Genomic DNA, 13,622 nt, shown 5'->3' on the forward strand with positions numbered 1-13,622 from the left:
CACAGCCAATTAGCCATTATTATAGACAGGACCGGCTTTAGTCTTTTGGGGGCCCTTAGTGATATTTGGGTAGCGAGGCCCCCCCACCAAGTAGATACATGTTTTGTTTTTTTTACATTTCCTGCAATTCTACACATTTTTGCCATGGGGTGTAAAGAAAATGTTACACTGTTAAAGCAAGCTTTCTGCAGTTCTACGCATTTTGCCATTGGGTGGAGAGACAATTTGGGAATTTTTTAACAAATGTCATGGAATTCTACTCAATTCTACTCACACAGAGAAATTTTTGCAGTTTTAAAGCAAATTTCATGCAATTATACACATTTTCCAACATATCCCATTATATGCTACAACAAAGATCATGTTATATGATCCCATGACATTTGGTTTGAAAAACTGGGCCCAGATTATACAGTGGCTAGGATAAAGCTGGGGGACTACCATTTCTACAGGTACAGGTACTGACGTGGACTACGAGACAGCGGTCATCCACTATAGACTGGCCTCGGAGCAGCAGCACAGCGCTCAGGCCATGTTCAACTTGGGCTACATGCACGAGAAAGGCCTGGGCATCAAACAGGTGGGCACACACACATAAACAAACTCATTCATACACACATGCAACCCTATAAGTCTAAGCCCTTACTTTCCCCTCTCCTGTAGGATATCCACCTGGCCAAGCGTTTCTACGACATGGCTGCTGAGGCTAGTCCCGAAGCTCAGGTGCCCGTCTTCCTGGCTCTGTGTAAACTGGGCCTGGTCTACACCCTGCAATACCTGCACGACCTCAACGTGAGTGTACAGTACAGAGCTCTTCCTGGACCCGGTGCCTCTGGGAGTTTCATTTCCCTGGTCGTTTCCATTTCAACTCATGGGGGCCAGGCTCAATGTTTGAGGCTAACTTAATTTATTACATTTGTACAGGATTCATGGGATTGTATTATGTTTGTTCAATGTAGTCAATGCTCTCTCTCTCTTTCTGCTCCCTCCGACCGACCCTCTCTCTCTCCCCTCCCACCCTGTATCATCTCTCTCTCCCCTCCACCAGATGAGTGAGGTGGTCAGTCAGGTGGACCTGGACCAGCTCCTGGGCCCTGAGTGGGACATCTACCTAATGACGGTAATCGCCCTGCTGCTAGGCACCGTCATCGCCTACCGCCAGAGACAACACCAGGCAATGCCCCCGCAGCCCCCTCCTCCCCCAGCCAAGCCTGCTCAGGAGCAGGCCCAGCCAGAGGTCCAACCTGAGGCCCAGGCCCAGCCCGAGGCCGGAGAGGCGCAGCAGTGAGCGATAGAGATGGAGTTGGAAGAGAGAAAGGGAAGGTGATATCCTGACCCATACCCTCTTCTCTGGTGGGGTGGGTAAAGGCAGACTAACTTGCTCCCATCTTGGGCACCACCTTTTCCCTCCTGACTCCGGCATGTTGACCACAGACTGTAGGCTACTGAACAGGCCAGACTCGCCCTACTCAACTCTCTGTCTCTGTCAATGCTCTCAGACCTTCCAAGTTGAAGAATGAAGAAAGGACAAGGCCATGGAACAGAGGCTGTAGAAAAGACAATATAGACTCGAAACCTCTTAGAGTGTGACTCAGGGTACCGGCAGCAGAATCACTTCTCAGAACTAGCCACGTGGGGCGATCGAGGCATCTTCTTAATTATCGTCCGATCTGGGAATGAAACGGTCTTGTATTGTGCGCTCTAGTAGCGATTGGGCTTCGGAAACAACGGCCAGATTTTTTTCCCCCGCTTTTCCTTTTCAGGTTTTATGTACGAGTTTAAGGTTACAACTCTACTTATCGGAAAATAAGATTCCAGATGTCTACATAAACCTTGCAATACCAACATATTCGTCAGGTGGCAGCAATCAGAACTGGGCATGTGAAGTCATCTTCATCCCCTTGTCTTTAGCAAAATATTTTTCACGAATAAGTTTTGTTAAGAACACATTTTGTAAGCATGTTCTGTTCATAAACAATGATTCTTTATCAAGCTAGTTTTTTTCCAGCATGCTTTTGTCAGCACATTTGCTTGATTAGGAAGCATTAAAGCTTTTTTTGTGTGCAAATATTTCTTTAGCAAACATGAGTTGTTTCAATGCAGACGTTTTCTTCAGCAACTTATTTTGTTAGCAAATATCCTTAGTTAGCACAAATGTTGAACTAATGAGGTAAACATAAACATGCTCATTTATTTGACCTCCAGTTCAAAATCTTTCAGTACGTAGCTGAACTTTGGTCAACTTACTTGTTTGAGTGGACCAAGTAATGAAAGATATTGTTGTCAGTCATTTCGTCTCCCTACCACTGAGGAAGTACAGTTCCCGCTCAGCCCAGTCAAAACTGTTCGCTGCTCTGGCTCCCCAATGGTGGAACAAACTCCCTCACGACGCCAGGACAGCGGAGTCAATCACCACCTTCCGGAGACACCTGAAACCCCTCCTCTTTAAGGAATACTTAGGATAGGATAAAGTAATCCTTCTCACCCCCCCTCCCCCCCCTTAAAATATTTAGATGCACTATTGTAAAGTGGCTGTTCCACTGGATGTCATAAGGTGAATGCACCAATTTGTAAGTCGCTCTGGATAAGAGCGTCTGCTAAATGACTTAAATGTAATGTAATGTAAATATTTCAGCTCTGCTATGGTATGGTCAAGGATCAGAATGAAGGATAGAGAATCCTTTGCCACCCCTTCACCAGCTACCCCATTTCCTTCCTCATTGCAGCGCATGATTCTGTGTCTCAGAAGGTTTGATTCTTGATATATTATCCATATAGCCTAATACAGAGAATATCCTTGAGATAATATTGTAGAATGCTGATCCCCACCATAGATGCTCCCTTACACCAAAATCCCGAGTGAATGCTAAGTTGAAGAAATCTGTTGAAGAAACCCTTCAGGCTCTACACCGTATGTGCCTGATAGTGGTGCACACTGCTAAACTCTTAAAGGTACACTTAGCAAGATGACATCATCAATAGAACAACATTAGACAATGGCAACAACAGAATTCAAATCTGCCAAGAATACAGTTATTAAACCTATGTAACAATTTGCATCCTCTCTTGTAGCACGCCCACATTGGGAATAGCCAATCATTTCATTCTTGGCAGATTTGTATTCTCTTGATGATGTTGGTCACGCTCCCCTGCTCTGACGTTGCATGCATCAACCAATGGTTGCGTACCACGTCGTCGACTGTGCCGTCGGGCACCAAATTGCGATAACATAATGTGGTTAGCTGATACGTAATGCCTATCCAGGGGTTGTAAGATCTGGCATGTGTCAGAAACGTATAGGGAACACGGCCGTTGTCTGTAAGTAGGAAGTTTCCCCATTTTGTATGATGATGTCAACTTGCTGAGTATAGCTTTAACCCTTTGTGGCATTTTATATTATTTTACAATTCTCTGTATTTGTTTGTAGTCTGTCTACATTATGTTATTGTAGGTACATTTTCGGGTGGCTCCATCTACTAGTAATTAGTAGTTTGTGGCACCATGGTTAATTTTCTCCTGTTTAAACTGTTTGATTTGATAAGTTGAACTGCAACAGGAAGACAGATGGTGGCCTTTTTGTCAAGACTCATTAGAAGAAAGCAGTGACTTTTTCAGACTATTTGACTTTGTTATACATGGTTCCACTCAGGGGCATAATCGGGGTGTGACTATAGGCCACACCTCCTCACCAATAGGTCGTTGCTTCTCCAGCTTCTGCTTCGACCAGCTCAGGGGCTCTGTATCAAACTTTTCAGAGTAGGAGTGCCGATCTAGGATCAGTTTAGCCTTTTAGATCATAATGAATAAGACTATTATGAACAGGAGGGATCTGATCTGATCCTAGATCAGCAATCCTACTCTAAGAATCTTAACATATATGGCCTCAGATCTTCGTATTTGAGTATATGGTGGCAATGGGAAATGCTGTGTGCCAAGGTAAAAATCATTAGAGTACTTTCAGCAAGATGAGGTATAATACCACTGAGAGAAAGAGAACATTTTCACCATGCATGTACTATTTCCAATGGAATACGACCCCTATTTTATTGCCTAAGGAAGGATCTACCATTTGCATAATGTACAGAGAAATACACATGTTTATTAGCAATACATAACATTCAATGTATGAACTTATATAAGATGTAAAGAGAATGATTCCGATTTTTTATGAGAAGATGTTTCAAGTAAGATCACTCACCATAACATACCAATGATGTTCTCCATGCTCAGTTTGGTTTGAATAGAATATCAACACAAGGTACGATATAATAAGTCACACACTATTTCCTTGTACGCAATGAAACATTGGCCCAGGTCGTCGAAAGACTACAATGGGGATCGTAATAAATACCAAAACTCCCCACTGTACACTGAGTGTACAAAACATTAAGAAACCTGCTCTTTCCATGACAGACTGACCAGGTTAAAGCAATGATGCTTTATTGATGTCACTTGTTAAATCCACTTCAATCAGTGTAGATGACGGGGATGAGACGGGTTAAATACATTTTTTTGAGCCTTGAGACAACTGAGACAAGGATTGTGTATAATGTGCCATTCAGAGGGTAAATGTGTAAGACAAAAGATTTAAGTGCCTTTCAACGGGGTATGACAGTAGGTGCCAGGCGCACAGTTTTGTTTCAAGAACTGCAGTGCTGCTGGGTTTTTCACGCTCAACAGTTTCCTGTGTGTATGAAGAACGGTCCACCACCGAAAGGACATCCAGCCACCTTGACACAACTCTGTGAAGCATTGTAGTCAACATGGGCCAGTATCCCCGTGGAACGCTTTCGACACCTTGTAGAGTCCATGTCCTGACGAATTGAAGCTGTTCTGAGGGCAAACGGGGGGAGTGTAACGCAATATTAGGAAGGTGTTCTTAATGTTTTGTACACTCAGTGTATATTATGGTTACAGCGACTCTTCACTTGACTTTTCTGTCTTGGCTGACATAGCACTGTCATAATAATGACATTACAGGTTATAAACACATTGGGAAGTTGATGACAACTGACTATACAGCTGTTACAGAAACCAATTTAGGAAAATGTGTTTGTTTTTGGTATTCCTTAGCCATCTGCTTAAGTGTAATGTCCAGGGCATTGGGTAATTATTTTTCAACAAGGAGTTTTCTATTCCTGAATTAAATTCCAATCCACTCCCTGAATTGAAAGAAGTGAAATACATTGAGCCCCCAACCCTAGGTATGTAAGGACAATGGTAAAGTCAGCTGTTGGAATTCTGCTATGTCATGCTCATGATATTGCGAGGTAGACCTGAGGACATTGGTGTCAGGTAACTTATTTTTGGACAGTGTATAAGGAAGTTATTTACTTCATTTCATATCAATAATATTTGAATTTAGTATACATTTTTGTTTTGGTTTAAACAGTTGGGAATGAAATTGACATACTGTACTTCTTAAACATATGGACTGAACAAGGATTCAACCCCCCAGACATATGTACATTACTTTATTATCAGGCATAAGCGGTCACTTAGGGCCCCTGGCCACTATGGGGCCCCAGACCAGTCGGGGTCTCAACTTACTTAGGATAGTATAATACACAAGATGCAAGTTCAAAATTTGGTTGTGCATCAGCAGCTTTTCTCTTCTTTTGTCTGTCAGACAGTCACTCAACTAGCCATGTCAGCTAACCATTTTTAGATTGATAAATCAGTCAGGCCAGTTATCAAAACTTGTAGTAATCATGACCAAATGACCATGCACTTGCCTTGAATTTTGGAGATCATTAGGGTACTAGGGGGTAACTGCCCCTCCCCCTGTAATTCACCACATGATGTCACCCAATTATTTTCCCAACATTTCCCTAGCTCCCACTGCTCTTGTTAAAAAAAATGTCCTCTGTGTCATCACAACAAAAAATATATGAAGATATATTTCAATGAAGATAGATCTATACAAGTAGAAAAGCCTTAAGATAAATAATCCACTTGTTTAGAGAGAGAGAAAAACTACGTTTTTGAGTTTGAGTTTATTTTTATTTTTGCAGGGACCGTGCACATTAATTAACGTTTCAATAGTGCCGGATTTATCCAGCTTGGTAAAGTTCTACCGCAGTTCCTATGCATGTTTTAAGAGAGTGCTTTTCAATTGGCATCTCTCCCCCTGTTTTCAGTCACAGGTGGGGACTGTATTAGGTGTGAGCAGTGTAGGAGGTGGGCTCATGAGTTGTGCTCCAATTTTACTGGGTATAGTTTTATTTGTGACCTATTTACACATTAGAATTGTGCAATAACAGAGCACAAGAGTTGCCACAATGTTCCACTCAATTAATTAGTTAAGTTAGGAGTTATTATTAAATGTTATATTCCAATGTTATCAGTTATATTACATTCCAATTCATATTATTTTATGAATTAAAAACAACTATTGAAAAGAAAGAACAAAGAAAATGAATGTGCAGGTGAGTTAAAAAGAGGGACTTAAAAAGAGGGACACATTAAATCTCCCCATAGTGCAGATATTAATTGTGACATGTGCAACACCATTGCCCCCCATATTTTATTTAAATAATTACAATTTCCCCAGTAATTTTTAAAAACACTCATTTTCTAAAAACAACATTTCATGAAACACCTATAACATCAAATGTTGCTTTTTTTGTGTCAGCAACTCCAGTACCGCTAGCCATAGCAAAGAGAACAGTCTATGATTTGGGTGACAGGTCTTTGACCATTTTTTGGGCCTTCCTCTTCCACCGCCTAGTATATATATAGATCCTGGAAGGCAGGAAGCTTGGCCCCAGTGATGTACTGGGCCGTACGCACCACCCTCAGTAGCGCCTTACGGTCGAATGCCGAGCAGTTGCCATACCAGGTGATGATGCAATCAGTCAGGATGCTCTCGATGGTGCAGCTGTAGCTCTTTTTGAGGATCTGGGGACCAATGACAAATCTTTTTAGTCTCCTAAGGGGGAAAAGGTGTTGTCATGCCCTCTTCTCGGCTGTCTTGGTGTGTTTGGACCATGATAGTTTGTTGGTGATGTGAACACCAAGGAACTTGAAACTCTCGACCCGCTACAGTACAGCACCGTCGATGTTAATGGGGGGCCTGTTCGGCCCTCCTTTTCCTGTTATTCACGATCAGCTCCTTTTTCTTGCTCACATTGAGGGAGAGTTTGTTGTCCTGGCATCACACTGTCAGGTTTCTGACCTCCTCCCTATAGGCTGTCTCATCATTGTCGGTGATCAGGCCTACTGTTGTGTCGTCAGTTAACTTAATGATGGTGTTAGAGTCGTGTTTGGCCACGCAGTCGTGGGTGAACAGGGAGTACAGGAGAGGACTAAGTACACACCCTGAGGTGCCCCAGTGATGAGGATCAGTGTGTCAGATGTGTTGTTGCCTACCCTTAACACCTGGGGGCGGCCCGTCAGGAAGTTCAGGATCCAGTTGCAGAGGGAGGTGTTTAGTCCCAGGGTCATTAGCTTAGTGATGAGCTTTGTGGGCATTATGGTGTTGAAAGCTGAGCTGAAGTCAATGAACAGTATTCTCACATAGGTGTTCATTTTGTCCAGGTGGGAAAGGGCAGTATAGAGTGTGCTTGAAATTGCGTCATCTGTGGATCTGTTGGGGCGGAATGCGAGTTGGAGTGGGCCTAGGGTTTCCAGGATGATGGTGTTGATGTAAGCCATGACCAGCCTTTTAAAGCACTTCATGGCTACCAACATGAGTGCTATGGAGCGGTAGTCATTTTGGCAGGTTCTTTGCTTTCTTGGGCACAGGGACTATGGTGGTCTGCTTGAAACATGTTGGTATTACAGACTCGGTCAGGGAGAGGTTGAAAATGTCAGTGAAGACACTTGCCAGTTGGTCCATGCATACTCTGAGTACACGTCCTGGTAATACGTCTCGTCTGGCCCCGCGGTCTTGTGAATGTTGACCTGTTTAAAGGTCTTAACCTCATATTGAGGATCTACTCCAGGGATCATCAACTAGATTAAGCTGTGGGTATGGATGTTGATTTGATGGATTTTCAAGGGGCCGGAACATTATTACAAATAATTTGTCGACTGCAAATTGACTGCAAGAAGCCCAAAGACATATAGACACATATCTCTCTCTATTATACGTGGGAATACTTTGGAACAGATTTTCTCAAATAAAATCAGATTTACTAGTGGGAGGGTTTTTCTAGAGAAATCATGGGGGGGGCAAATAAAGTCACCCGCTGGCCGGGAGTTGAGGAACCCTGATCTACTCGTTACCGAGTTTGTATGCTAAGTTGGTAGCTACCTCATGAACAAGGTAAAATTACTTTTATATTGGATATTTGGTGGATATTCTGTTTTCAATCTTCAATAGCTCTTACGCAAAGTGTGCCATGACTATGAAGACACTATACTCTGAGTTAGGGGAGGATGAACAAAATTCCACAGCTTTCTTTTTTGTTATATATATTTTGATGTTTTGTTGTTGCTTTAAATCTTCAACAGCTCTTACACAGAGTGCCATCACTATGAAAATGATATATTCAGGGGGGTGGCACTGGATTTTTGACCATACTTATCTAATCAGCAGGCGGAAGACAATTAAGTGGTAATGCCTGAGAAACCGGTGTTTGGATAATGTATTGGCATGGGTGTTGTTAGCCCGGGGAAGATGTATTGGCATGGGGGTTGTTAGGCCGAGAAGAAGTCGAAGGCCGGAAAACCATGTCAATATATCCTCCAAACACTGGCTTCGGGGGGCATTATCACTTTTATACAATGGGTTACCAACATATTCAAATAATGATTGACATATTTCCTGTAAAACTTTATTTTCGTGTATTTATTCATACCATTTCATCCTTCCTCGAGATATAGTCCCGACACAAATCTAGGGTTGCTATCCAAGCCGGCTGGTCGTTCGTTCTATCGGTTCGGTTGCCAGACCCGATCCCGTTGTTCAGTCTTTTTGTTCTGTATCTATGGACGCGACCCAGTTGTTCAGTCTTTTTGTTCTGTATCTATGGACGCGACCCAGTTGTTCAGTCTTTTTGTTCTGTATCTATGGACGCGACCCAGTTGTTCATTTGAAATGTTCCTTTACAATAATGGCTGGCAACTGTCACGCTGGTATAAATGATTCGGGAGACAGGCGCAGGAAAACCGTAATAGTTTCTTTTATTACGCCCAAAATTACGGCGTGCCGTGTAAAGGCACGGGGACAAAGACCAAACAAACACAAAAACGCAGGGTTGAAATCCAAACAAAAGAGCGAGGAGAACCTTGAATAAATAACAATAGCGCACAATGATTATCACACGGGATGAGACCAGTAATCATCTACGCAATCCACAAGGGAACGAAAGCCCAAAACACATAGCACAGGTACTTACACGCACTAAAGGACATAGTAACAATAATCGACAGCACCACGGTGAACCAAGGGCACATGTATACAAATACAATCAGTGGGAATAGGGGCCAGGTGTGCGCAATGAAAGTTCCAGAGGAATCCGTGACAGCAACGTTCATGTCCCTTGCTTACAGTCAGAATAACAAGTAGCTGCATTTGCATTTGTTTAAGTTGTTTTCTAGTGACATTTATTTGGATACATGCATAACAATGACCTAATGAGGCGTGATTTCGCCTGGCATAGAACATGTGCTCACTTGTCAGGCCACTGTTGTTCAGAGAAGCTAGTCAACAACACACTAACACAATCACTACAAACTGAAACTGGAAGACTGCAAACTAGCTGCACTTCCTTTCATTTGACCTTTTTTCAATGATGCCAGCTGATTCATGATTTCGACTGGCTGAGAAACGCTGCCTGTCTGTCTCGTCCAGACTCCTGACACGTTCATTACTATGGGACAGCTGAAGATCGAATTTGAATATCGAAACAATGTTGAAAATGTCAGAGAGACAGACAGGTTTATACAAATTTCCGCTGTTGAAAACTAAATGTTAGTCGAAAAGAAAGGTGAAATAATGTCTAGATGCTTTTTATAGTGGATATCAGATGGAACAAGATTTTGATGATTTTGATTTTGATTTTGATTTGATTTTAAGAGTAAATAGGCATTTTAACGTCATGGATTTAGCCGGTGGTAACTTGTGGAAAAGACACCGTCTGGAATGCGGGTTTAACCATATTCTAGAATATCACACAATGTCTTGCAGACAAACTGCTTGCAATTCCGAAAAAAGTATTACATGTTTCTATGTTGCTGCAGTCCTATGTAAATACAGTGAAACAACGTAACATACATTACCATCCCAAGCCATCCCCTGGGAAAATCATTAAATTAGGTCATACATCACATGCACCCAGTCATTTATTCAGTTATTAACAATATACAGTACAACTGAAAGCAAATAACAGTTCAATTACAATAGATTTTAAATATAACTCAAAGTAGTGTCTTTACAAATCCAAGCAGCTGCCAGTCTAAATTCTCGTTAACCCTTGTTGTAGTTAGGCAAAACCACGTAACTCATGTGGAGTCAGAGCAAAGACTAGTATGGCATTGTCACTCTTTTTTAAAAACATTTTTTTATTAACAACAAATCAATACATAAAGCACATGAGGGAACACAAGCATACATAGATTACAAACAATAGACAATCGAGCTAGGGGGTACAATATCACATTACAATTACACAAGGACCTTAAGGGACATGCATATACTTACAATTCTAACAGCTTTTTTGTTAGTAGAGCATTTAACCGTCTTAAAATACAGTTCAATTTCTTTTTGTAGGGTATGAAAATGTGGTTTTCAAATTTACATTTGTGTATATGAAATTTGGCCAAAAGAATAATGAAATTAATTACATAAAAATGTTTCCGCTTATTTCTATTGTATGTAAAGAATCCAAACAGTACATCTCTCCACAATAGTGTAAAATCATCATAAATGTGTTCAATTATAAACCTACTGATGTCTTGCCACAGTTTTCTTACATGCATACAATGCCAAAAAAGATGCAAAACTGTTTCTGGGTGGTCATTACAAAAGGAGCAATTTGAGTTGATGTTTTCCTTAAACTTCTTCATATAGTGCTTGGCAGGATAATATTTATGGATAATTTTAAAGGAAACTTCCTTAATTTTGTTAACAAGTAGGTATGTGTATGGCAACATCCAAACTTTTTTCCAACAGATATTATCAATAAATCCATTCCAATAAGGCATGACATAAGGTAGATAGATAGATACAACATCCTGCTGAAACAAGTATCGCTCAGTTGTTGAATGGACCAAAAGAGAAACAAATCTTTCCTACTGATGAGTCAACAGGGTCAATAGAAGGTAGGCTCTGAGGGTCAGGTCTTGACACATTCCTGAATAACATAGCAACACCTGAGGGAATGGCATCTAAAACAATTGCAAAATCTTTAGGTGTTACAGGGACCTTGTAAAGTGATACAATTTTTTTATAACTGAGTAAAAGACCCTCGGAATTTACCAGTTGGCTCACCAATAGGATATTATTTCGGAACCAATATTCTAAAAACAGAGAGGTATTTTTATACAATATATCCCGATTATTCCATATATAATATCTGTGTGGAGAAAAATTGTGTTTATAAATTAAGGACCATGACAAGAAAACCTGCTGATGAAAAGCAGAAAGTTTCACTGGAACTTTGTCAATATTATAATTGCAAAACAACATGAAGTTAAGGCCACCAAAAGTAGAGAAGACACGATGAGGAATAAAATTCCAGATAGAAGTGGGTCTTCTTAGGAATTGTTTTATCCAATTGATCTTAAAAGTATTATTTAAAGTAGTCCAGAAAATTCAGTCCACCATTCTCATAAGTGTTCATTACAACAGTTTTCCTAATGTAATGTGTACGGTTTCTCCAAAGAAAGTTGAAAAGCATCTGGTCTATCTCCTTGCTTATTTTACTGGCAAGATATAAAGATAGAGCACCATATGTTAGTATAGAGATACCTTCAGCCTTGGTTATTAGGACTCTACCTTTTAAAGATAAGTCCCTCTGTAGCCATTTATTTAGTTTCTTCTGGGTTTTTTTTAAATAAGAGGGTTAAAATTTTGTAAGCCTCTAGACGTCTGATCCTTTGTAATGGTTATGCCTAAATATGTAAGTTCTTCTTTTGCTGGAATACCATAATATGAAGGTGTCACACAATCTTTGACAGCTATGAGTTCACATTTATTAATGTTAAGATATAGACCAGACGCTTTGGAAAAGGATTGTATCACATTGATCGATATGGGAATTTGGTTAGCGTCTTTCAGAAAAAGTGTAGTATCATCAGTCAGCTGGCTTATAATAATTTCTTTATCAGCTATGGAAATACCTTGTACAGGACTATTATTTAAAGAATTTGCAAGAAGTTGGGTGATTAATAAAAACAGGTACGGATAGATAGGACAACCTTGCCTAATTCCTCTCTTTAACTTTAATAATAATAATATAATATAATATATGCCATTTAGCAGACGCTTTTATCCAAAGCGACTTACAGTCATGTGTGCATACATTCTACGTATGGGTGGTTCTCTTTAACTCAAATCTAGGTGAGGTGCCATATTTCAATTTGATAGAGGTATGGCATTGTCACTCTTCATCTAGAGTTTAAGCTCACTGACGTCACTGGTACGCCATTTCCGGTCACAACTTGCAGACTTGTTTACTTGTTGCTGTGCGTTTTGTTGCCAACCTACTTTGCTACCTAACAACTTTATGTTTTTTTACTTTTTAATTACTGTTTATATTTTTGTTTTTTCCCTCCGGACGCTTTATCTGGACATGGTTCGTCAGGACCTCCAACAGCCGAAACTAAGTAGTAACATTAACATGATGCCTTCTAATTGCAGTCGCTGTACTCATAATACACAGGCGAACGATCGCCTTACGGCGAGGATAGCTGTGCTACAAGCCCAGCTTCAGACGCAATCGTTAGGCAAGGGTAATTTCAGTGTAGGAAAGGATGAAACAGCGTCTGTGCCACCAGTAAGTTCAGATAGTAACGTTAGTATAAATCCCCTCGCACAGTCCCCGCAGCCAGACAAATTTCTCATGATTTCTGGAAGGAAATGCTGTAGGAATGCTCAACCGGTGTCGCTCGACAAAAACTTTCAAACGGTTTTCCGAGTCGGAGTCAGCGAGTCAGAGTCAGAGGCCGAGCCTTCTCTTGTCTCTACTCCTCCCGTTACGGGGTCTGAGACACCGAAGCTTCCCACCATTAGCTCTGACAAAACTCTGGTCATTGGCGACTCCATTACCCGCAGTATTAGACTTAAAACGAATCATCCAGCGATCATACACTGTTTTACCAGGGGGCAGGGCTACCGACGTTAAGGCTAATCTGAATATGGTGCTGGCTAAAGCTAAAACTGGCGAGTGTAGAGAGTATAGAGATATTGTTATCCACGTTGGCACCAACGATGAAAACTGTTTTCTGCCCCTCCCAAAAGATAGAATTTGTAGATAATTGGCCCTCATTCTGGGACTCACCCACAAACAGGACCAAGCCTGACCTGCTGAGGAGTGACGGACTCCATCCTAGCTGGAGGGGTGCTCTCATCTTATCTACCAACATAGACAGGGCTCTAACTCCTCTAGCTCCACAATGAAATAGGGTGCAGGCCAGGCAACAGGCTGTTAGCCAGCCTGCCAGCATAGTGGAGT

At 41.3% G+C, this 13,622-nt stretch overlaps 1 protein-coding gene across 1 annotated transcript; it reads left to right on the forward strand.

Moving 5' to 3' along the window:
* The first annotated feature begins 144 nt into the window (after nucleotides 1-144).
* On the forward strand, nucleotides 145-1,288 carry LOC123990361 (protein sel-1 homolog 1-like). The gene is made up of 4 exons (XM_046290931.1): nucleotides 145-151; nucleotides 453-580; nucleotides 664-792; nucleotides 1,049-1,288. Exons 1-4 carry the CDS (start codon nucleotides 145-147, stop codon nucleotides 1,286-1,288), a joined length of 504 nt encoding a protein of 167 aa, XP_046146887.1.
* Nucleotides 1,289-13,622: the final 12,334 nt, after the last annotated feature.

This window comes from Oncorhynchus gorbuscha, linkage group LG12 (assembly GCF_021184085.1).
Source record: "Oncorhynchus gorbuscha isolate QuinsamMale2020 ecotype Even-year linkage group LG12, OgorEven_v1.0, whole genome shotgun sequence".
Lineage (NCBI taxonomy): Eukaryota > Metazoa > Chordata > Actinopteri > Salmoniformes > Salmonidae > Oncorhynchus > Oncorhynchus gorbuscha.